The sequence below is a fragment of the Callorhinus ursinus genome, unplaced genomic scaffold, assembly GCF_003265705.2.
Source record: "Callorhinus ursinus isolate GAN/ISIS: 27379988/994484 unplaced genomic scaffold, GSC_fseal_2.0 scaffold2, whole genome shotgun sequence".
Lineage (NCBI taxonomy): Eukaryota > Metazoa > Chordata > Mammalia > Carnivora > Otariidae > Callorhinus > Callorhinus ursinus.
The window spans coordinates 83873312-83898235 of NW_027397064.1; the positions used below are offsets into that span (position 1 = coordinate 83873312).

The 24924-nt window shown below is 35.4% G+C and overlaps 1 protein-coding gene across 1 annotated transcript in view; it reads right to left on the bottom strand.

Annotated features, from left to right (window-relative positions):
• ARHGAP15 (Rho GTPase activating protein 15) overlaps positions 1-24924 on the bottom strand; it is a 601639-nt gene that overhangs the window by 300514 nt on the left and 276201 nt on the right. The window contains exons 7-8 of the mRNA XM_025856481.2: positions 6011-6109; positions 4636-4765 (exon numbers count right to left, since the gene is read on the bottom strand). Coding sequence (XP_025712266.1) covers positions 4636-4765; positions 6011-6109 — 229 coding nt within the window. The remainder of the gene's footprint in view (positions 1-4635; positions 4766-6010; positions 6110-24924) is intronic.

The following is a 24924-nucleotide window of genomic DNA, read 5'->3' on the forward strand; positions in this document are numbered from 1 at the left end:
TTATTTAATTAGTACAAAAAATAACTGCCTTCTCTATCAGACTTGTTTTCACTTGGCATGATCATGATTACTTTGCAAACAAATTTTTAAATGAAGATATTATTAAAGGTTCACAAGTATTTTCATTTTCTATATTGTATGAATATATCATCCCAATTTTTCCCTTCCTGTCTTTATCCCTGTAGCTTTGTACATACACCCCTACTAAGGGGAGATGCAATTGGGAAATCCATATCTAAATATTTTTAGGATTTCACCCAGAAAACATTTGTTGTTTATGAAAACTTCATCGAAAGACAGCCAGAAGAAAACTCATTTTCTTTCAGTTCTCTTCCTTTTTGATTTTATTCTTCTAGTTCATGTTTATTTTGGGGTGCTTATTTATAATGCTAAAAGTGTCCATTTTATACAGAAGTTATCCAAGGTCTCCCTGCATGGGTTTTACAGTTTAGCACCTGATCAGCATGTGGTATACTACTTCTAAAGCATAACCCAAATACAAAATATTTTTTAAAAATTGAAAATGCAAATGAGTGAAGTCACGAATTTTAGTTGTGTACCTTCAGGTATATCCATTAATGAAAAAGAACGAATAGATGAGTGAATGAATAAACTAGAGCTATGCCTAAAGGAATAGTGAAATGGCTAGATGCTGAATCCTTTCCATCAACCGGAACTTCTTCATGACCAGCTCTTCTGGGCATAAAAGATTCATGAGTATCTCTTGGCTCCCTTCTATTATTTCCTGGTGTGCTGCTCCCAAGAATGTCCTGGCTGCCATTTTCACCTGGGGAGTCGCCAGGAGAAAGACCAGCTGCTCATATTTAGAGTTTTGTAGTTATGACTCCCATATCCAATTCTGGCTCTTTCCCCCTATTTTCTCATACTTGGGGGGCGGGGTCAAGAATATATGCCCTGCTCCATTCTTCCATTAGACACTACCCTAGGCCCATGCCCTATTTTGGTACCATCTGCTTGGAGACACAGAGAATAATAATAAGAGCTCCTACTCATTGAGAAAATGCTGTGAGCTAAGTATTTACATGTTTAATTTCAAATTCTCATGCTATCCTGCAAGGACAGTATTAGACCCATTTTTATAGATCTACAAAGTAAAACTCAGAAAAGTTAAGAAACCTCTCCAAGGTTATCTGATACAGGATTTATATTTGGCCCTTTCTTCTTTCCCATCAGTGGAAGATACTTCTCTTCCCTTGGAAAAAATATGTTAGCATTTTCTTTGATTGACTCTCCACTTTCCATTAACAACCCTCCCCGGAGAGCTGCTCTCCCACTCTCATCCCATGCTGGTGTCCTGAATTGCCCACAGTGATTTGGCCCTTACATTGAATTTTCTGGCCTCTTGTCTGTTAGACTCAACTGATATCTTAAAATATCTGATTAGTCCTTAATAATGTTGGCAGGTTAAAATCATATTTTAAAAAGGAAAGTATATTTAAGCACTTAACTTTCACAATTCACTCATTGAGAGTACATATTTTTTCCCATGTTACCCAGAGAAACTGGACAATGAAATGACCACCTGTTAGCTGCTAATGATGTTCACATGCCTTTAAAAAAAGTAATTCTGGCTTTATCTGTCTACAATCTTGGCGACAAAACTCATGAGAACATCAAGGGCACAGGAAGCCAAAGGCAGCAAACTGACAATAAAGTTTGTGCTTAGACTACTAATAAGAAAGGAGATACTGTGAATCTCTAATTCCACATGATTATTTAATCTCAAGAGGGTAACATAAAACTGAATGCATATTTTAAGAATCTAAGTTTGGGTGTTCAAATCTAGGACTGAGATCAGAGGGGCTTTCACACAGTATATTTCCTACTTGAAAAAATATTTTATAAAGCATCAAATATAAAACATGCCAATCATTATTTCAAATGCATAATCTAATTTGACATTCTGTGGGTGTGTCTATCATTATGCCTTTCAAATGAAAATCAATACATAAATAGTGAAAGAACTTAATTTTAAGTAATAGATATTAACTATATCCTACATTGCAGAAAAAAAAATACGAAGACTTAAAAAGGGCTTACAACTATATATATCCATCAGAATATAGAAATGAAGCATTTTCTAAAATTAGGGCTAATATCATAGACTAGGGGCGCCTGGGTGGTCAGTCGTTAAGCATCTGCCTTCGGCTCAGCTCATGGTCCCAGGGTCCTGGGATCGAGGCCCGCATTGGGCTCCCTGCTTGGCGGAAAGCCTGCTTCTCCCTCTCCCACTCCCCCTGCTTGTGTTCCCTCTCTCGCTGTGTCTCTCTCTGTCAAATAAATAAATAAAATCTTAAAAAATATATATATCATAGACTAAATGACCCCTTTATTTTAATAGTGAAATCAAACTCCAGAGACTTTTGGTTTTAGTTCTTTTGCTAGTATGTTTTGGGTCCCTATTTAAGTTTACTGATTTCTATGCATCTCATTTTTAAGGTAATATTTCCATCCAAGTCCAAGGTTGATATAAACTAAGTTTACCTTTTATTTGTTCACTTCACTGTAGTGTAATGGTTAAAAGCATAGGCTCTTATCTCAAATTGCATGGGTTTGAAACTTGTCTCCATAACCTGTCTTTGTACAAATGGCCTTAATTCTCCATGCCTCAGTTTTCTCATCTATAAAATAGGTTTAGTAGTAGTACCTGCTTCGTTGGGTTAGTGGGAGGATTAGGTAAGTCAACATAAATGAAAACTTAGAACAATGCCTGGTGAAAAGTAAGTGCTCAATGGTGGCTAGCTGTTATTATTTTTAAACTGCAAAGGAAAAAGTGACTATGAGATCCCTAGAGAATTAGGTACATTTTAAAATGAGTAGATAAATCATATGCCTCTTCCCTTGTCTCTAGGCAGGATTGAATTTAAGACCCCAGTAACAAATAATTGTCTTTCCCAATCAAAAATAAATTCTAAAGAGGAGTAGCTGGTATTCTATCTGTAGGAAGATTTTTTCCCCAGTATCGTCCTAAAACATTTCAAGTGACTATCGCTGAACACAGAATCCATTTGCTTCAGTGTTTCTCAAACACTTTTGATTTTCTCCCAACCTTCAGGCTCTAGAAGCATGTCAAGGTATCCTCCAAACCTCTACTAATCAATCCTTCATATATCCTATTATATATACCCTAAAAAATAGTCATATAATTAACATTAACATACTCACATAACATTAACATACTCACAATTGAATTCTAATTCTAAAATTTTACCTTAAACTTGATCCTATATTAAGTAAAGGGGAACAATGACCAGGAATTAAAGGGAAACATTCAAATGGGATAACTCCAAACTGTACCACCTTATGGAACAATCGTTTTAAATGGCATTGCTAACTCTCCACAAATAACTTGATTTGCAAAGCACCATACAGATTAAGACATTAACGTTGATCACTTTAAACACCAACTTAACACAACCGGCTAGCTAAATATGTTTCTAGCAGTTGTTGAAATTATGGTATGAGTTCTTGAATAATGACTTAATTTTGAAAGAGTGCTTCTACTCAAAGTTGTCATGCTATTTCTAGATTTTTAAGATCCCAATAATTTAGCTCTGGAAGATAGGTTATATATAAATAGCCTCTCTCTTCCTTGTTATATGCGTGAGAGAATGCATCTATGTTTATATATATATACATATATATGTGTGTGTGTGTATATATATATATATAGTCTTCCCTAATGCACACAAACTTATGCATATACACATATAGTCATTTAACACATGTACTCATGTACACGTGTAAATATTCGGTTAGAAGCCCTTCTCTACTTATGGAGTTCTCTTTAACTCAAAAAGCTAGAATGTAACTATACTGATCTTAGATCAGAAGGAGAGGACATAAAAAATAGTGATTGAGGGTAGGTGATCCAGGAATGGTACTATAATTTTTGAGACTTTGGGAAATTGGTTTGCTTTGATTTCAGAGACACCTGCTTTGATTTCGGAGATACCTTTCAGGAGGCCGAAATCCAAACCAACTGTGAGATATGTGTGACACCTTTTCATAATCTCCTTTTGTTGAGGAGGAAAGAGTGGGGCAAGGTTGAGAGTTATACTCAAGAGCACTATATGGTGAGATTGGTCCTTTTTACTCTAAATTCCTTCCTTTCAGAATATTAGAATTTGATGTGACCCTGGAGAACATATAATTCATAACCCACATTTCTAAATCTTTCTGGTGGTCTGTAAGTGTGGAAAGTTGCATAGCCTGTTGGTTTAAGTTGGGCCAACTGTGGTGGTCACTCATACATCTTTTAATGTATGGAAATCAAATAGTCAGCATACCAAGGTTTGGAGACGCTTGACATTTCCCACTTTCAAAATCAATCACCAATCTGAACGCCATGGCTATTACTCAGAGATTCAGAGATTTGCTCTAAGCAGAGACCATGACCTTGGAACAATTATTTTCTCAAAAGGCATTACCAACAATGATGAGAGCAAAGCGCCCAGACTGCCCTCCAGTATATGAATCCCTGGCCAGGAAATGGCTACGAATCTTCCATGAGTAGTATGAGTTTGGCTCAAATCTTATTTTGATGCATTTATATTTCATAAGCATTGCATTTAGACAAAGTTAAAATCAGCAAGTAAAAAAAAAAGTACTTACTTAAAGATTTTCTGTGCTCTGGTTTCTGTTCTTTTATATCATTATCGTAGTGACTTAGTAATTCAGTACTGGAGGATCTCTGGATTTTGAATAATTCCAGGTTTCTTGATGAACCACTTGGATCCTTTGGCTGGAAATAACAAACAATTAGACTGAACAATTTTACAAGGAAGAAAGGATTCACCAAATAGTTTAGTGATCTATTTTGATGTTAATTTTAAAGGGAAGACTGAACTAAGACAATTATTTAAGGACAGGGCCTCTATGCTAAGCTCAAATTTAATAATAGCTATATATATATGTATATATATACATAAAACTTACTAAATGCTCTGCATTACCCCAAGCACTCCACATGTATTAACTCAATTAATCATCACAGTAATCCTATGAGGTAGATATCATTATTATTCCTACTTTCCAGACAAGGAAACTGAAGCCAAAAGAGATAAGTAATTTGTTTAAGGCCACACAGCTAGCAAAGGATGGAACCAGGATTCAAACTGAGGCAGTTTGACGCCAGAGTCCACTCTAAATGACAACAACAAACTCTGTGTGTGGGTGGGTGGATGTGGGCGTGAGCACTCAAGCATGCCTGGATAAGGGAACTATATGGTTGATGGAGAAAAGTCAATCTGTTATTTTTTAAAGTTGTAGTCCCAAAATGATATAAAGGAAGACTGCAATTAAATAGCAATAAAATCACACCGAAAATGCAGTATTTTCCTATTATATACCTTATTAAAAGCTCTCAAGAATAGTTTTTCCTCAAGATTTTGCAAATATTAGTGTCCAAAAATTAGATGTTTCGTCTAGAATCAGTATATAATGGTAATTTTAAGTAATTTGATTCTTATAAATATACTTTAAATGTATGATTTAGGGTAATTTCATGAAATTTTAGACTCATAATTTTCATGAGAAGAACAATCTAGTTTCACTGGAAGAACAATGAAAATCAGTATAAAGGATTATTATTTACTGGTATTATAACAGTGAGTATGGGCTTAAATACATTGATATTTATTTTCGAGAATATGTATTACAGACAACATAAACTGAAAATGTGAAAACTCAGTAGTCATTAAGTGCTTGTGTGCTTTTTACAGCTTCTAGTAAATGAATGTCCATGTCATTTCAGGGGGAAAAATGAATGCACTGTGTTTTTCATTTGAAAGAGAGAAGTCAAATGACATTTAGCTCTACGAATCACGTCTGTTGAAATGGTTTTTTGTGGACTTTATTTAAACTTAAAATAACTTAATATCTCTCCATCTATAGGATCCATTTAAATGTGTGTGTGTTATATGCCTAAGCAATAATTTAAGTGACAACATTTTAATTAATAAAGGTAACAGCCAAAACAAATACATACCAATCTGTCAATTGCATTTTTGATAGCATGGAACCAATCCAATATGATGAAGTCAATATCTGACTGTAGAAGGAACTCATTTCCTGATACTGTTGTGATCTGAAAAAAAATCGACAGGTAAGCAGACCACATAAAATTGATCTCTTACATTAAAAAATGGAGATAGATATATATATCTCCAAGATATATATATATGTTGTTTAAAAAACACACTTCAATACACCAAAATATTTTCTTATATTCCAGTAATTGTCTTTCTGGGAACTGGGAGACCAGGATCATTTTGAACTGCTCTCTATAAACTGTTTTTTCATGTCATAACAAATACATTATTGTTTTAATAATAGAACGATTAACTCAGAGTAGGACTAAAGTTGAATTACTCCAACTCAAGGAGAAGCAAGTCAGGAAGTTCAGAATGATGCAGACAGTACCCACTTAAGTCAGAACCTAAGAAAAATGCACCCGGGTGTGTCAGAATTCATTCTGCGCTTTTGGCTCTTTCCTGTTTGTCTTTTTCAAATCTAATAGTATCTCTATATTTGATTTCCTTTTATGGAGGGCTGTAAAACAGATTATTTACCAAAGAGACGAATGCAGACTTTTCCAAAAGGTCATTCAAATGAATAACATTTGGCTATTTCTACTTTCCTATCATAAAGATCTATAGGAAAGTAATAAAGGACTAATTTCACCCACAAAAGGAGTATATTAGAATAAAAGTTTATTTACATATTTGAACCTCTCATGGAGAGTATTTATCAAGTGAACATCCCCGTTCCAGACTCTCAGAGCTATTAAGTAGTTGGCAATATTTAACATGTAACTATACGTTTTTCATTACAGCGAATCTTTTCCTCTCCAGCATCGTGAGAGAAGAATGTGACCCTATAGAAACAGAGCAATGCTCTTTATTTCACACATAAAAGGCTACTTAGAGATGAATTTGATTAGAGTGGGTGTGGACACGCTTTCTGTATTAGGCCATCAATCAGAACTGTGAAGATTTTCCCTTTGTATTGACTTTTTGTTTCAACAAGAAGATGAACATTTCCCGGCTACTGTCACACATCAAGCAAGGCTTCAGAGTTTTAGAGGACTGACATTTCAAAATACTCAATCAGGAGCTAGTCACCTCTTCTCAGCCTTCCTTGCTCTAAATCGGAGGTGAACACTGACATGTGCCCACAGGTTCAGAAAATCACAAATCATGCTTTAGGATGTCTCTATAATTCTATCATTAAAGTGACAATTATTACCCAAAATAGCTCACTCTGAAGGTTTCAATGATTCTTACGGCAATATTTAATGACCAATGATCCTGGAGTTTTAAAGAAATCTTCAATTACACACATACATATATATTCTCTCATCATTTATTTTTAGAAAAAACGATTCAGAGATGCAACATCACACTCAGGGCTGCAACACAACCATTCTTGAGTGAGATGCGTTCCGACGTTTTACAACTGTAAGGAGAGGAACTCTCCAAGTATATGCAATTATGAGAAGTGAAAGATTAGAAAATAAGAGGAATTTAATTATCCACATTAGAATTTGACAGACTACAGGGGCCAATTGCTCTTTTTTTTTTTTTTAAGTAAAATTGCATGTACGATTTGGGATGGCTCAAAATAGCCTCCAAATAGTCCTCTGTTTTATGTATCTATTAAAAGACAGTTAAGCTGATGTTTGCCTAATTATCTGAACACCCTAGCAATGTTCTTTACTTACATAAAGTTCCAAATATTTACTTTATAAAGTGTTGCCACAGAAATAGCAATCTAGAAATATAAGGTCTCTTGTAACTAACCTAAGAAAACTGGTAATGCCCTTGACCTCTACCTTCCTCCTAATCTAAATTTAAATATTTTGATTATGAATGTATTAAATAACATCACAATTTGTTAACACACACAAAGAAATATGAATTAGCCCAAACACAATGTACAATCTAATATATTTCTTCACCATTATAAATAAACCATTATTAAAATTGTAAAAAGAATTTCAAAGTACAAGAAGCAAACATAATTAGATTTACTATATTCTGAGGGTTTAGGAAAGAGCTCACAGTTCAGTTTTCAGTCCAGTAAATTCAAACAGTGATAAAATGTAAGTACTTCAGCAGTACATTTGCATTTTTGGTGCATGCTATGCAGTGAAAAGGAATCTTTTACTGCCAACACAACCAAAAACAAAATGTATTTTAAAAGTTTCTTTATCCAAATATATGACTGCATTAATTGTACATAAGCAGTGATTTATGAATTCATTTGAGGACACTGGATCAGAGAACTATATGAATGCAATTCATTCAAAATATACTATCAGAAAGATACAGTTCACATTCTTTCCTCTGTCTTCCCACTAATCTTTCCAGTTACTAGGCAGTCTGGAGAAGTCTGCTACTGCTCTCTACAGTTTAAATGCATCCACTTCTTAATTACAGTCAGTAATTGACTTTGTTCTGCTCTATCCCAGACATTCACAGGAAAGCAGTTTCAAAGTCTTTGCTCAAGTCCATTTAATTCAGCTTCCTAGCCACATTTTACATTACCTCCTTAAGGTTTTCTGCTAAATGGTTTGCTGAATCATATTTGCAGTTTGAACAATCAAAATTTCAACACTCTTGGGGAAAAAAGACATCAGTAAAGACTGTTAGCTTTGACTAAACCTTTTGATTGAACAATTCCTGATGACAATCTAAAGTGATGTAATAACAGGCATAAAAGATTTGATATTAAGCCATGCTAATGTATTCTTTCTATATCATGTTTTGCTTCCGTGACAGATGCCGGCACAAGGTGAATGAAGAAAGAACTTACAGCAAGCACAACAGGTTTAGGCAAGAGTGGCTGGTCTCCATTTTGTTCGAAGCCTACTTTAGACAAACATGTCTTGAAATCCCTCCTTGCCACCAACTCCTATTTTGAGCAATCTTAGTGAAATGTGCTAGTGTTGTCAATAATAGATATCTTTAATTGCCTGTCTGGGGAAATTTGCCTCAAACTTTTCACACTCAATAAGGATCTGTTTGAATTCTTGCTGGTGACACATGGATGTCTAGGAAATCATATGAATGTATCCACTGGGCAACATGAAGAATAGACACGTTCTTTAAGGCTTTTGGGTACTATTTCAACAATAGTTTTCCTCTGGGCTAGGAACCTAGGTCTGTGTCCTTCTTGTGGTTCCTCTGAAGATGGAAGCATGTTATCTCCCAGCTCCAAACTCCACCAATAAGTGAGAAGGAGAGGAGAAATTTGTTGTTCAGGCTTTAATTAACACATGGAATATTATTATGCTAATTTAAACATCTTTGAGGAGTTTTAATGAATAATGTTTATGTTTATTTAAGTATTGCCCTTTTCAGTATCGTCAATTAAGTATCGCCCTTGTCAATATACAGTCTGGCATTTAGTCTTTCCTGTGTTCGATTTTAATTTAAATGAAAAGTAATATGTAGAATGGCATTAAACTATTAAAAATTTCTGTAATTTGGCTTACCAGAATAGAAACAAAAACTTTTTAGAATTTCACATTTTTTCCTAATTATAAGAATAATTGTATTTATTATGAAGAATTTGGAAAAAATAAAGATAGCAAAAAAGCAAATTCCAACTATTCATGACTCCACAGAGTAAACACTATGGACATATTAATTTAGTTATTGCCAATCTTTTATAAATAATAATCAAATGTATATGACAATGATTCATACAAAACTTTATGCTATGGATAGATACCTTATCAATAAAACATATTTGATGGCTAAATATTACTGGCTATTTCCATTACACTTGATCTCAAATGCATGTTGAGACTATCAAAGGTGCAAGAGATAATGAGTGATATGCGTTCCCCTCTTTGATAGTAGCACCTTTCCTATCACAGAATAATTCCACAAATAATTCTTTGTTCAGGAGACTGAGAGGGGTGTCTCTGACCAAATACCCCCCTAGTCATCAAGGACTGATTAAGCATCCATTAAGTGCAAAGCACATCACTAGAAGCTAGGGGTACACCCCCCCAAGCCTCAAGAGCTCACAATCTGTTTGCATAAATAGGACATATGCATATAAAGATAAATAACAATAGAAAATAGCTTATACCAAGTCCCAATGTGAGTGGCACAGACAATGCTCATGTCAAGATTTCAGAGGAGGGAGTAATTACTGCAGACACAGTCACATCATGGAATTATGCATAAACTGTTGGTCATGATACGTTATTTTTTAAAGGTTGATTGTATCAGAACTTTAGTATATTAAGGATATGAAAATACTACCACTTGGTATGCAAAGTGATATCAGCTTTAATGATCTCAAAGCACATAATAAACATTCTTTAAAGGCAGCTTCCCTCCACTATCATAAAGTAATTTTGCAAATGAAGAAAATGAAGCAAATGAGAATGTCATTCTATCAAATTGGCATCATTTAAAATGATAGAATTAAGAGATTACAAAGATCTTGATTTCTAGTTCACTAGTCCTCAGCAAAAATCTTATACAGTCAAGGACTCTATGCATATGGGAAAAGGAATATGGTGATTTGGTTTCAGTTGTGAAATCTGGAATGCAGATCTTAGAAAAAAGTCCCTTGTTTCTTTACTGTTATGTTAAAGATAACCCAATTTTATAGGATCACCCAATATCCTTATTCAGATGTTTTCATCTTTTTTTTCCCCCTGAAAAACAACTACTCTCCTACTATGAAAAAATATATCTAAAACAGGATTGGGGCATCCAAAAACATTCCTTCAAATCCTGGAAAGGACTAAAACAATCCTACATTTGAACTAGGTATCATTCATATTTTGCTTATGATCAGTCTTTGAATATGAACCAAAGGAGAATTTATTCCATCTTAATGAAGCTGAAACTATATGTAGGAAATGTGTAATAAATATGCTAAATATTCAAACAGTCCTAAAAAATGTTAAATGATATGGCTACAAGGATTCTTACAAATAAGTGGATTACCCATTTAGGAAGATGGAATTTAATTACTATTGTATTTGGAGACACTTTGGACTTCATGATGAAGTCATTATATTTGAATTAAATTAAGTAGTATAAAAATTTATGTCAAAATATACTAAATTCATTTGAAGTGAATATAAATTATTTTTTGAAATTAATTTTGGCTCTATCTTTATTGAATTCTAACAGCATAAAATATAGGTATATATTTTGGCTACATTATAGTGAGGGTTCAGACCTAAAATTGAAGAAATAATGCTTAAAAAAAACCCTCAGATTCACATTTTTTTCATCTTGCATCACACTCCACAAGTATCCATTTGATATAGCTGATCAAATAAAGGTTGTCATGGTTATACTTATAGTTAAATTACTTGGTCTCAAAGGTGTTTATGACCACCAATGAAATTACGTTATCAAGCTGCATGCCTCTCTCAAATTACAGTCTGGTTTGAGTAACTCCTAACATTTTTCTTAACATGTTGAGCAAAGTTAACATAAAACTATGGGTAAAATATCGGTTAGAAGTAAAAGGTCTTCAGGGTCCCTGGGTGGCTCAATCCTTAAACGTCTGCCTTCAGGTCAAGTCATGATCGCAGGGTCCTTGGATCTAGCCCCACATCGGGCTCTGGGCTCAGCGAGAAGCCTGCTTCTCCCTCTCCCAACTCCCCCTGCTTGTGTTCCCTCTCTCGCTGTGTCTCTCTCTGTCAAAATAAATAAATAAAATCTTAAAAAAAAAAGTAAAAGGTCTTCAATTTGTCTTTCCAAAAATGTTTCTTGTTAAAACATTTTGTGAGAAAGTATCTGCCTTGTGTTCCCAATGTTGCTAGATGTTAAGTAAATATATGCTGATTATAAGAAAAAAAAAGTTGCTTTGGCAACTCTCTTATTAAAATGCATTTGTAACCCCCATCTGTCATGAAAGTTTTGAAAAGTTTGTTTACTTTGGATAGCAGCCTTATCCAGGGTTACCCTAGCAAACAATGATAGCAGTCTTCAGAAGTTGTGTGAAGAACAAGCCACTAGGGATCCATTTTTGTTTTAATTGGCACACACAAACACTTTTCTGGTCTGTCAGGAAGATCAAGCTAATATGCATGGAGGGTGTTATATTCTTAGCTTTGGGGAGCAGTAAAGCTCCCTTTATTTAAGTAATTTAAATGATAGACTGCAAAAACTTCGCAAGTCAGAAAAATGTTTTATACTTTCTTAGGGAATATTTGTTTTAAGCAACGGAAAACGTTCTACATATCTAAAGATGTTGAACCTTATGTTATAATTACCCTTTCTTTCTTCTGACTCCATGAAATATTCTTAAATCTACATGCTACTAAATAAGGTTAGCCACCAATGGATCCTGAATTTCCACAACTCCCCCTGTATTAACAAATGTGTGTTCATTAGTTTCCAGATGTTTATTGGATATGTTTTCAATATGTTTGGGCTTGATTGATTTGCATGTACATTTATTGAAACTCTCAGTGGTGTCATCATATCAAAATAACCTGCCCATGTAAGCAATTTCTTATTTAATGGAAAGTAAACAAATGTTAGACTACATAACAAAACAGATCCCCAAGTGAATTTCAAAATCTAAGGTTTAAGGCCCACCTTTCAAGAAACAGTGCTTTTTAATTGAAATTGAGTTGTACCTTTGACACCCAAATAATTTGGTTCATGCAGATTTGTTCTGCATAATAAAACTGTCCCTACAGTGAATATTCATATCTATATCACTTGCCCACTCTACCTTTCTATTTGTTAATGAAATACCCAAGCCCCAAATTTATGTCAATCAAATAAATGTTAAACAAAAACTCTTGTGCTTTCTTTTATCAGTAGGAAAATGTTTTAAGTACTGAGAAACAGTCTTCTCAATATTCATGAAAGAATACTATCTAAGTAATTAGTAGATAGTTTAGCAGTTTCCACAGTTTTGTAGGCAGCTACACCAAAATTTTGCCTGTGGTGCTCATATGAAAAACAACAGAAAAAGTGACTAATCGAAGCAGTTGGTGTACAAAGATATCAGCTTAGAGTTTTATTGCTGTTAATGTTAATTTCTAAATTTGGGGGAGTAGTTGTCTCTGGGTAAACTAATCATCCTAGGACTCATGTTTGCTGGTACCCACCACTCAATCAGTCACTGCCAATCACAGATCAGTTTTTAATCTGAGCTATGTTCACTGTGCAAAATTACTCATTTAGTCCCATGACATTTGGAAACTGCAGCTCCCACTATTTTCAAATTGGAATGATTTTCATTATGTCTGTTATTTATGCAATGCCTGATTTAAAAAAATTAACAAGTAAAAAAGTATAAATATAAAATCTCCCTTTCCCCAAAGTATACTAAATTATGGTCTATCCTTCAATATTTTTTGACCCATGGATTAACATTATATATGTACTTATAATGAAAATATCATGTCATGAAAAATTTTTATGCACATAAATATCTGTACTACCATCATCTCCCACATGGATTCAATAACAATATCTTTTGATTTCCCCACCATCTCATCCACACTTTCTCTTCCTATCCATATTCCATATTGTAGCCATCGTCTTTCTGAAATTTGTATCTAATCATCCTATTCCTCTGCTTGATTACATTCTGCGACTCCCCACAGATGTTACATTGCAGTGCAAACTTTAATTCAGCCTCCCAGACCCTGTGTTCTCTGCCACGTACCCATACTGCAGCCCCCTGCTCTATATTTCCCTTTGCGTCTCTATGACCCAGCCATATTGAAATTTTTTTGTTCCCAAGCTGTCCCATACTCATTTTCATTTCTTCCCTTACGGTAGGTTTCCATTGCCCAGAACCCTCTGATTCCTCTATCATATCATTCAGATCAATTTAGATGTCCCCTTTTCAGAAAGGGTTTTCTGAAATAGATATACCTCCTATGCACTCCCATGATATCTTGATACTACTTTATTATAAAGAAATATTGGTCTGCATTGCAATTCTCTGTTGATTTCTCTGTTCCCCCTACTACACTATATTCACTCTGAAGCCAAGGGCAATTGTCTACTTAATGTGTGGCTGCACAACCCACACCTATGAGGCATTAAGTAAATAATAAATAGATGAACATTATCTGCCTTCTATATTTCAGTGAATACATTATATGCTAATGTTAGATATGCCACAGTATATTTAATTCATCCTCCATTGTAAAAAAAAATTATGGTAAATAAATTTATATTTAGATTTAGCCTGTTGGACTCAGTGTAGATGATCCCAATTTTGTTGGCAACATCCAAAACATCATAGTCAGGGGCCAGCCGAACATAGGCTTTTTTCTCTCCATCAAGCCCGATCAAAGTGTTAACCTTGGCCATGCCAGCGGCCTTCTTTACAACCGTTTAATCTTGTGCTTGTTGGTTTTGACATCCACAATGAACACAAGTGTGTTGTTGGCTTCTATTTTCTTCATGGCTGACTTGGTAGTCCCGCGGAACTTGATGATGGCATAGTGGTCAAGCTTGTTTCTCCTGGGGGCTCTCTTCCAAGAATATTTGGGCTGCCTTTGGAGATGCAGTGTCTTGGCCTGCTGGAAGGTAGGTGACATGCAGATCTTTCTTTTGTGACTATGGGCGTCTTTAAGTACCGTGTTCTTGACCTTCAAATCCTTTGCTTTGGCTTCAGTTTTGGGAGGGGCAGGAGCTTCCTTTCTCAACTTCCGTGCCATTTTCATGAAAGACATACATTGTAATACAATTTTAAAGGTTGCAAAACCATTGTGTTCTTTTAGGCAATCTAAGTAGTTTATTTTGACATCACTAATACCACTTTTATCAGAGTAGAGTAGGCAATCCATTACGAAGGTTGAGAACGGCAGTCTGAGGTTATATTTTCCCATCACTCAACAAGTTCTAGACTTCAGACAATAGGATTAAATTTGGAGGAGTCAGGAAGCACCAAGAGTGGGTTTATATTTCCATACATATCTCTAGAATAAAATGTTCTTGATTATACTGAGTTGATACTGTGGGAAATTGGATCAAAGTTTAAGATTTTCAAGAGTTAATACTTAGGTTAATGGGTCAAGTCTTTAGAGAACCTCAGTGATGCAAAGGTGCTCATTGCTTGTCAATCAACATTGCAGCCATCAATTTCACTAAAACACGATTAACATCAATAAACAAGCAAACTGTGGGAAGACAAGTGGCAATATTTATGTTACCAAGAGTTTTATTTAAAAGTATTAGCTAATTAAAGATACAGTGACTTAGGCAGAAATGGGTAATTGTCACAAGTTTATTACTTACACGTTTCCCATTAATAAGTGCTGAGACTGCACAACAAGAATAAAAGATGTTGCAGTATGTATCTCTATGCTATTGTAACATATTTGGCCATGATGATGATTGTTTATAAAACATTCAAGAATTGTTCCATGTCTACTTACATTAATGAGAACACCTGTTAACTTTAGTGCTGTACAGACTTATTTGCATTAGATTCAGGTTTTTGCATACTGTACATCACTTTTTGAAACAATTAGATGCTTATAGAGAAATATAGCTGAGTGAAAAACAGCAGCTTGAATGCCTTCCGGCTCAAGACAATTCAATTCCAGGTTTCAGTGAAACACAGAAATCTGCCGAATTACAATACTGACAGAAGTGAAGGTAGGAGTATTATATATATATATATATATATATATATTACATTCAGAGAACAGAAGATACATATTAAAATCTGCGCTTTAATCTTCAAGTAAAATCACAACCAACTAAGTTTCCAGACAAGGATGCCAACCAGTAAGAAATGACAGTGCCGTCACAAAGTGGATTCTCCGTAATCTTGGGGACTTCTTACCCAAGGATGATCTCTTTACCAGTCCCAGAAAGCCAGATGATTTCCACAAGTGAAAACGCGCAGACCACTGCCCACTTGGCATTGTTTACAACTGTTGGCCATAGGGCCCTTTCCATGTGAGGACAGCCCTGAAAGGAGTGAAGGAGCTGAGGACACTCTCCCCGCTCCCCTGAGTCTATCACTTCTGAGCTCCCAGTCACAGCATAACCCAAACCTACCCACTTTTTCTAAGTTATTATATCATAATTCCCTCAGAGAAGCCAGTGAGTCTGCCTTATTCATTACTCAGAAAAAACAGTAGTAACTTTTGTAGGTCTCACTCTATTGGCACATCTGTCTGCCACTCCCCATAGGATGTTAAAACTTCTGTGATTTAAATATTTTCAGTTATTGAAAAGGGAGCACTCGCACAAATCTGTGGATTCACAGCCTCTATTATCATCATTATATTTAAGAGGTGCAATATTTACATCAAAATGACTCAGTTGGTGATATATTCTAAAGATAAATGTGTATTTATGATCTGAAGAAGTGTGATTTATAACTACTTTGTCAGACATAAACAGAGTGCCTCTGTGCTATTCTAGTAAATGCAGATTAGCCAGGGCACAGATGAACTCTTTTCATAGGACTAATTCTACCTTGACCTGGGAAATGAGGGAACTGAGGATTCCCCTTGGAGAATGTGTAGATCACAAGGAAGAATGGTATTTGTTTCCTTCTCTACTGGCTCACTATATAGTCGGGGAAGAATAACAAATATTAGGTGAGGATTTGGGGATCAACTAGTGAATTTTTTTAAGATTTATTTATTTGATGGGTTAGCCTGGTGATGGGTATTATAGAGGGCACGTTCTGCGTGGAGCACTGGGTGTTATGCACAAACAATGAATCATGGAACACTACATCAAAAAACTAATGATGTAATGTATGATGATTAACATAACAATAAAAAAATCAAAGAAAAAAAGATTTACTTATTTGAGAGAGAGAGAGCTGCAGGGAGAGGCAGAGGGAGAGGAAGAGAAAGTCTTAAGCAGACTCTGCACTGAGTGTGGAGCCCCATGTGGGGCTCAAGGTCACGACCCTGAGATTACGACCTGAGCTGAAACCAAGAGTTGGGTGCTTAACTGACTGTGCCACCCACATGCCCCTCAACTAGTGAATTTTTGTTGTCTGGAATCCATACCTATGTAATTCAAGAAGTTAACACTATAGTAAAACCTTACTTTTAGATTCTGAAAATTTTGAAATTGTATTTAACCAAGTACTTGACAATCTAGATTTTGTCCTCCATAAAGTAGCATCATTATTCATGAAAGATGATGCATTAAGCATATGTGTAATTAGGATGTTCACAAATGAGGAGAAATTTCTCTTTTCTCATAAATTCTAGGCTCAAGTAAATTGAAAATTTTGAATTTTTTTTCTGAAAATATGCAAAAATGATAATTCTGCCTATTGGAGAAAATCCCTATTTATTCAAAAGAGTTATCTTTAAGCAAACATACAAAAAGTATCGAGCATTTTAAAAACTATAGTTTAGTGGCATATTATATATAATACAATGGTATATAAAATATAATTTAATGGTACTTAAAAAAACCACTTGTGATTATATGGTAGACAATGGCATCTGTCAGTTGAGCAACAGGACACATATTTAATAATGGAAACATTTGACATTTGGAATGACGTACACATTACTCTATACTAAATATGTGCAAAAATAATATTCCTTATTCCCCCACCCAGCCAAAATGATATTTGTGTTAAAAATAGAACCATTTAAAAATGTTGGACTTAAAAAAGATATTGGTTGCATTATTAGTGACTATATAGGGTGATTACATAATTTATTGCCTAAATTGTGACAATTTTGAAACAAAAAGGTATTATTAATTATTATTAATTACACCAGGACAATAGGTCTACCTTGTATACATTGGGACATATGGATCACTATTTATCATACACAACAGTGGGGAGCAATTCAACAGCCACTGATCTTTAGGGGCCTAGAGAACTCCTATTAATGTCAAATTCTAGGAAGTGTGAAGTATTCTAAAATAAGTTGGCAGTGACCTTTGCTCTTAAGAAGCTTATAATCTAATGTGACAAATAACAGCAACATGGGAAAACAATGAGAAACAATAATTACGATTTAACACGGGGCCCATATACTCATTTTTAAGGAACAAACCACAGTTTCTCTAAGGGTAAACTGGAGTCCTCAGGGAAGAAGGTTGGAGAAGGTTCTTACAAGGACAGATGAGACTTAGTAGAAGAAAAGGAGGGGAGAAGGAAGGTGATGGGAGCAGTTTGTGCAATCAATGAGAGGCAGGAGAGAACATAGCATCTCCTAGAGGACATTCAGAAGCTGTTCCTAAGTCCTCTTTGTGGGTTCTTTTCCCTTGGTTCATCCTTAAATGGAGGTGTCCATCAGCATTCTCTCCTAAGCCTTGATTCTTCTCACTTAGGGACACATTCCTGAGTGACATTATCAACTCCATTTTGTTTTAACTGGAGTTATAAACCGATAAATCCTTAATTTATATCTCTAGTTCAGACATCTTTACCTGTTTAATATCTATTTGGTATCTATTTCAGTGTAAGCCATGATTATCCCTGGTCTGATCTCTCTACTACTAGTTTGGGTTTTTACTAGCCATTCTCTACATCCTCTTATTAATGAATTCTTGATTTCATCCTTGGAGATCTTTATAAGTAGATTCTCATGCTCACTGGGACCTAAAGAATCGGACTCTAGGAGTAGAGCCCCAGAATCTGTTTACAGAGCTCCACATGCAATTTGAAAGTTACTTGCTGCTCTAGACTTTAGGTAGATGATCTCCAAACCTATACCTGTCACAAGTCATTTAAAAGTCACTGACTGGATTCTTATTATCTTAAAGACAAGCCTAAATTCTCTAATATGGACCACTGAGTGCTTCACGACTTCTCTCTCTTTGTCTCCAACCTTTTCTCTTCAAGTCCTCTACTTACTAACTACATAACTTTGAGCAAGTTATTTAGAATCATTGTGTCTCAATATCCTCACCTATAAGCTGATGAAAATTATAATACCACATAGGACAATTGTGCAGGCCATATGAGATATAATTCAGGAAAAGAATTTAGCATAGTACCTCGTACATAGTTAGTACTTTAAAATACTATGGTTATTGTTATTTGATTCTTTGGGTTCCCTGGACTTTTACAAACTTACTCTTTTCCTTCAGGAAACTAGCCAAATATTACCTGCTCAGGAAAGGCTTTTCTAACCTCAGTAGGTCAAAAAAGAAGCATCCCTCTGGTCGTCCATACCTACCTACTCCATCGTGGTGTTTATCCCACCATTGAACTTACCAAGTCTCTTGTCTGATGTTTGCTACACTTTAAACTCCCTGATGATAATGACCACGTCATGTCCCCAACACTTAGCGGATCATCTGGAACACCATGGGCCCTCAAGAAAGGGTTAGGGAATGAATGGAAGCTCAGTTGACATAGGTTAATACTGTAGAGTTGTAGTATTCAGATAACAGAAGACCTTTACATTTAGAAACCGTGTTTGATTTGTTCCATTAAGCAAGAGGAAAGCAATGCTAGATCCCTGAGCAGATCTATCCGTAGAGCTGAGAATAGGGTCAGAGGGCCAGACGCATTCGCCTAAAGCTGGATCTGTATTGCAACTGCCCTAATCGCTGGTAGGACTCTGTCCTCCCAGGCTGTGCCAGGGCAGCTCTTCTGAAAAGACGATACACCACTTCTGTCTGATGTAAGTGCCTCTTCCATTGTCTCCTGGGCTTTCTGGTTCCCAGCCTTTTGACCCTTCTTTTTACACAGCTCAAGCTGCTTGCTTTCCTGCCTTTGGTTTTAGATGCTACCTCGTGAGATGCTTGGTATTTGGATTCAGATCTTTATCTCACCTCAAGGTGACGTGACATGATCTCCAGTCCTGATAAATAAGAATACACCCAGTTCTCATTCACTGAAGTTCAGCTCTTTAAGTATATCCTTACCCTGTTTCCTGGCTTCCGATTCCCTAGTCTGGTGGCTTACAGAGTGCACCAGACCCTCTCAGCTGGCAGGAGTCCTTTCTCCAATACCCCTTTCAGGAACTGGGGCTCTGCTGAGCATCTCTCTGATTCTCTCTCCCTGCCCCCCTTCTTTAACTCCACCTTCCATCTGCCTCATCCACCTAAATTACCAGACATGTAACCAAACAATAATCCATACTTGCATTCAAGGCAGATGGTCATATGAGTATCTGAAAATGAGCCATTTCAGTGAATTCATTGATTATCAAATTGGCCTGGGAAATATTCTTGTTATTTCAGGTTGGAACTCACACTCTAACTCTAACAGCCTGGGCTGTATTCTGTCGTCTTAGTTTTTGTTTCTGTATTCTGTCCAGCAGACACACTTCCTTCCGAGATTATCAGTTTGACTTCTCCCTAGCACCGGTCTCAACTGTAGTTTTTTTGCCTGCTTCATCAAGGTTGTTCTATTGCCATTAACTGCATTTTTCCTGATCCCAAGAAATAATCCTAATCCCTGAATAAATGATGTGATTTTTATCCCCTAATTTCTGAGGCTCACTATGAACCATTGTGTGGTTTATCATTCTCCAGGAACATAAGGAGCAGGGCATTAAACAGAATATTTCCCCATCATTACAACCAGTATCTGGCTTATAATTTGCCACTCTTGATGAATGGGTCACGGCACTGGATTCATATTTTCCTGAATTTCATCCATAAGGTTTTCTAAAAATGTTTGAATTTTAAGTAGATTAAGTTTATATGTAGCATGTGAATTTACCTGAAAGCAGATGCGGGAGACATTAATAGAAGAATTTATTTCAAAGTTAACGAAGACACTGCCCAAGAGGTATAGTCTCATGATGGCTTTCAAACTTTTTTGACCAAGATCCTTGGTAAGAAATATATTTTACATTGCCAATTCATACCTCTTCCTTGACTCTCTCTCCCTCTCTTTCTCAGACAGGCACAATTCTATTGATCTGTCTATGCATCCATTCGTCTATTATTCTACATATAATATTCAATACATATCCTATAAGTTTGTGTATTTGTGTGTATATATGTATATATCATATACTGAAACAATACTACTTTCCCTTGCAATAAGTATATGAGATACTGTATGCATTTCTATTCTAGCCTATTATTCCTTTAACTGATCTCTAAAAAAAAAAAAAAAAAAACTGGTCCCAACTCACTAAATTGATTTCTTCACCCACTAAATGGTCTTGAATGCAATTTGAAAAACACTGGTCTAAGGAGTAATGAAAGATGAAATAATCTTCAAACTCTGCTCTTTGACTTTCTCTCTCTCCACCCCTTTCTATCTCTGTCCCCACTGGTTTATAACATGCTTCAAAATGTCTCCATATATAATTTAACAGTTGAATATTTAAACCTATGGAAAGACTCCAGAATATTTGTCACGTTTTTAGCAATTAAGCCTGAGGGATCAGTAACCCTATGTAGGGGATTCTGCTCTGATAAGTCATTTCCTGCCTTTTCAAAGTAGAATTAGGATGTGGTTCTTTGGGATTTGGCTTAGACCCTGGCTTTTCTAAATATACCTTAAAGCAAGAGTTTTCTTTATAAAAGAAGAGACAAAGACTTGGGTGTAATGTGCTGTTTGGAATACATTCAAGATACCTCACCGTGATCCAAAGAGAGAAAATCAAAAAGTTAAAAGCCTGGTAAACTATCACAGGCAGAGAGGGCAACTATTTGTTTTTAAGTCCTAGGTATTGAAACAATGAGCGCGCTCCACGCTGCATCCTGCAGCACCATGATACAAAGTCTGGGAGTAGTTATTAGCGTGTGTCTGTGTGATGGGAGACGGAAAGCTAAACATTTTAATAGTGTTATGGCCTCTCCTTCTCAAGTTCCCATTAATGCAAATACAGCACATGTGGTTTAATTCCCAAGAGCCTTGTAGGACACAAATCACAGATGTGGAATAAACATTATCAGAGAATATTACTCCATGGTCTTCTCCTTGCCTTCAACAGATGCCCTTATGCTCCCATGATGTCAGAAAGATACCTGATATGCTATCTTGAAGGAAATCACAGAAAGTCGGGGTTCTCAAAGGGCTTATGATGGCAAGATTTGAAAGTAGGCTCCAAAGACTTCTTGGTAAATTATGGAGGAGGCTTGGACTACATCAAGGTTTTCAGAGAACACTCACTGCTATGATAACTAAATATAGCAAAATTTACTCATCCTTTAGGCATCAAAATTACCAGAGATGTCTATATGCTCTGTGAGGAAGACAGTGTTCTTGTAATGTAACCCAGACAATATAAAGGCAGAAGGCTGACAAAATGGAGCTGGTCTATTTCAGATATTCAATAAAATTTCCCCCAACTATCCTGAATCTTCTGTGCCATCTTCCACAAAACTACAGCTCATGGTGATTGCTGCTCTGAGATCACAATCTTTTCCTTTTCTGTTTTCCATCCTCTCCCCATGATACTCTTTCCCAAAATTCTCAGGCTTAAAAATGGAGTAAATTGAATCTCTGCAATATAACTCATTATCATGACTATATTCTAAAACTGCCACTATATTTGAAAAACTTGGGTAATTTCCTTATATATTGATGAACTGCATTACCCATAGGTGAGACTTCAGCATCTATATGCTGACCTGACCTTAAAACATATTGACAATATTGTCAATTGTCATGTAATGTGATTCTAGGAGCATTAAGAAGCCTCTTTGGATGACAAACTAAACCCCTAAATCTTCTGTATCAGGACTGGAAATGTAATGATCAGGTTATTCCTTTAGATGAAGCCTTTTAAACAGTTAAATGGAAGGATAATCTTTTTGTATAGTATTTGTTCAGATATTGGTATAATATGTACATTGGAAGATGTATTAAAATAAATTAGTTCTAATAAATAGTTTTTGAAAATATTAAAAATAAGTAAAATTAGAAATATGTAAAATGAAAATTAAACCCTACCTCTAATCACATTACTCAAAGACAAGCTTTTTGATATTTAATGTACTTCTTTCTAGATTTCTGAATGTGGATGATACATACATTTTATATTAGTCATATATGGGTCAAATTAAATATACAATATTGTATCTTGCTTTTATTTTTAAATAAATAACATTTTTTGTTAAAATTTATGATTTATTTTTCTTAGAAGAGATTCTTAGAATTATTACATCACAAATACACTTTTGGAAGGCTACTGAAAGGCATTCCTAATTACTTTTTAAAGATTGTTCTCAGTTGTGCTACCTCACTATAATTAAGGAATGAGACCATTTCAAATCATATTTTATCCTAAGTAATATAATATTGTATGTATAATTAGTATTTTTTTCTTAGAATTTGTTGCTGGTATTCTTTTACATTTTTCAATTATAGGATTTTTAAAATTTATTCAAAGAGTTCTAAGCTTATTAAAACTTGGTCATAATTGCTACAAATATTGTCCCCAGTTTATTTTGAAAGTCACTTCTAAAAGTGTTATTTTTAATTTTTACATTGTAAAATTTAGAATTGTTCTTTTGTGATTTTTCCAATTAATATTTTAATTCTTAGAAATTCCTAACCATCCAGATATCAGATCTTGACTCATAATTTTTCACTATTTGTTATGATTTTTTAAACATTTGTATACTTCTTCTTAAATGTGTTTAGTTTTATGAGTACACAAGAATCTACTGTTTTAAATTTTTTTCCAAATACTGTATTATAATAGCACCATTCATTAATTAATCTTTTCTCTTCCTATAGTTTTGTGATTCTCCTGTTATCATATAGATATCATGGCCTATTTGTGGGCTCTCTGTGTGTGATTTCTCTCTTGACTTACACTATTTCAAATTTTAATTGTTCTTATTTTAGATTTTCCCTGTATCTCATGGGGTATGTTTCAACTGTTATTCCTTTTATGATTTTTTAAAACGCTTTCTAACTCTAAAACCTATTTTTTTTTAAAGATTTCATTTATTTGACAGAGAGAGAGAGAGAGAGAGCACGCACAAACAAGGGGGAAGGGCAGAGGGAGAGGGAGAAGCCGCGGACTCCCCGCTGAGCAGGGAGCCCGACATGGGGTCGATCCCAGCATCCCAAGACTCCAGGATAATGACCTGAGCCCTAGGCAGACAGTTAACTGACTGAGCCACTGAGGTGCCCAACTCTAAACCTTTCAAATAAACTTTAAATTTTTTTTCTCTTCCCCACAATATCTCCTTGGGATTTTGATAATATTATATATTAATTTGGAAAAGATGCAAAATTTGCAAATAGCAAGACTTCCTTTTCAGAAACCAAGTATGTCTCCCTATTTTAAGGTTTTGCTTATATCTCTTAGTACATTTTTATAGTTTTACTCACATAGACACGTGTAGTCTTAGGTATTAAAAACAATTTTGATAGAAGAATGGAGAGAAACTTGAGGTAATATGTATTTTAGAGAAAAAGGAAAACTATGACTCCAAAGAGAGAAAATGCTCAGAACAAGTAAATGAGGAACATTTTTTTTTGTGTTGCAGCATTTTAGCATGAGGCCAACAATTTCTTTCCTGATGACCCCAGGGAGCCCCAGACCATTCATTCCCCTGTCCCATTCATTGTCTGGCCCATGGTGAGCATTCCCTATAGGACACAGTCCATGTAAATAACTCTAAACTAACTAATGGAATAATCTAATCTAGAGCCATGTTCATTTTCTGATAATAATAGAATTATTAATACTCAAAATGTACCATTTCTACTGATCCAACTTTCTTGTTCTTAATGAGGGTAGATAAAACCCCTCCCCATCAGCAGCTGCAAAAACATTTGTCTAATTTTGGACCAGTCTCTACCTCTCTCCAAATATCTCCCCGCTGAGCAGAGAGCCTGATGTGGGACTCGATCCTAGGACCTTGGGATCATGACCCAAGCCAAAAGCAGACGCTTAACCAGCTGAGCCACCCAGGTGCCCCTGAATTGAGTGATTGAGTGATTGAGTGATTGAGTGATTGAGTGATTGAGTGATTGAGTGATTGAGTGATTGAGTGATTGAGTGATTGAGTG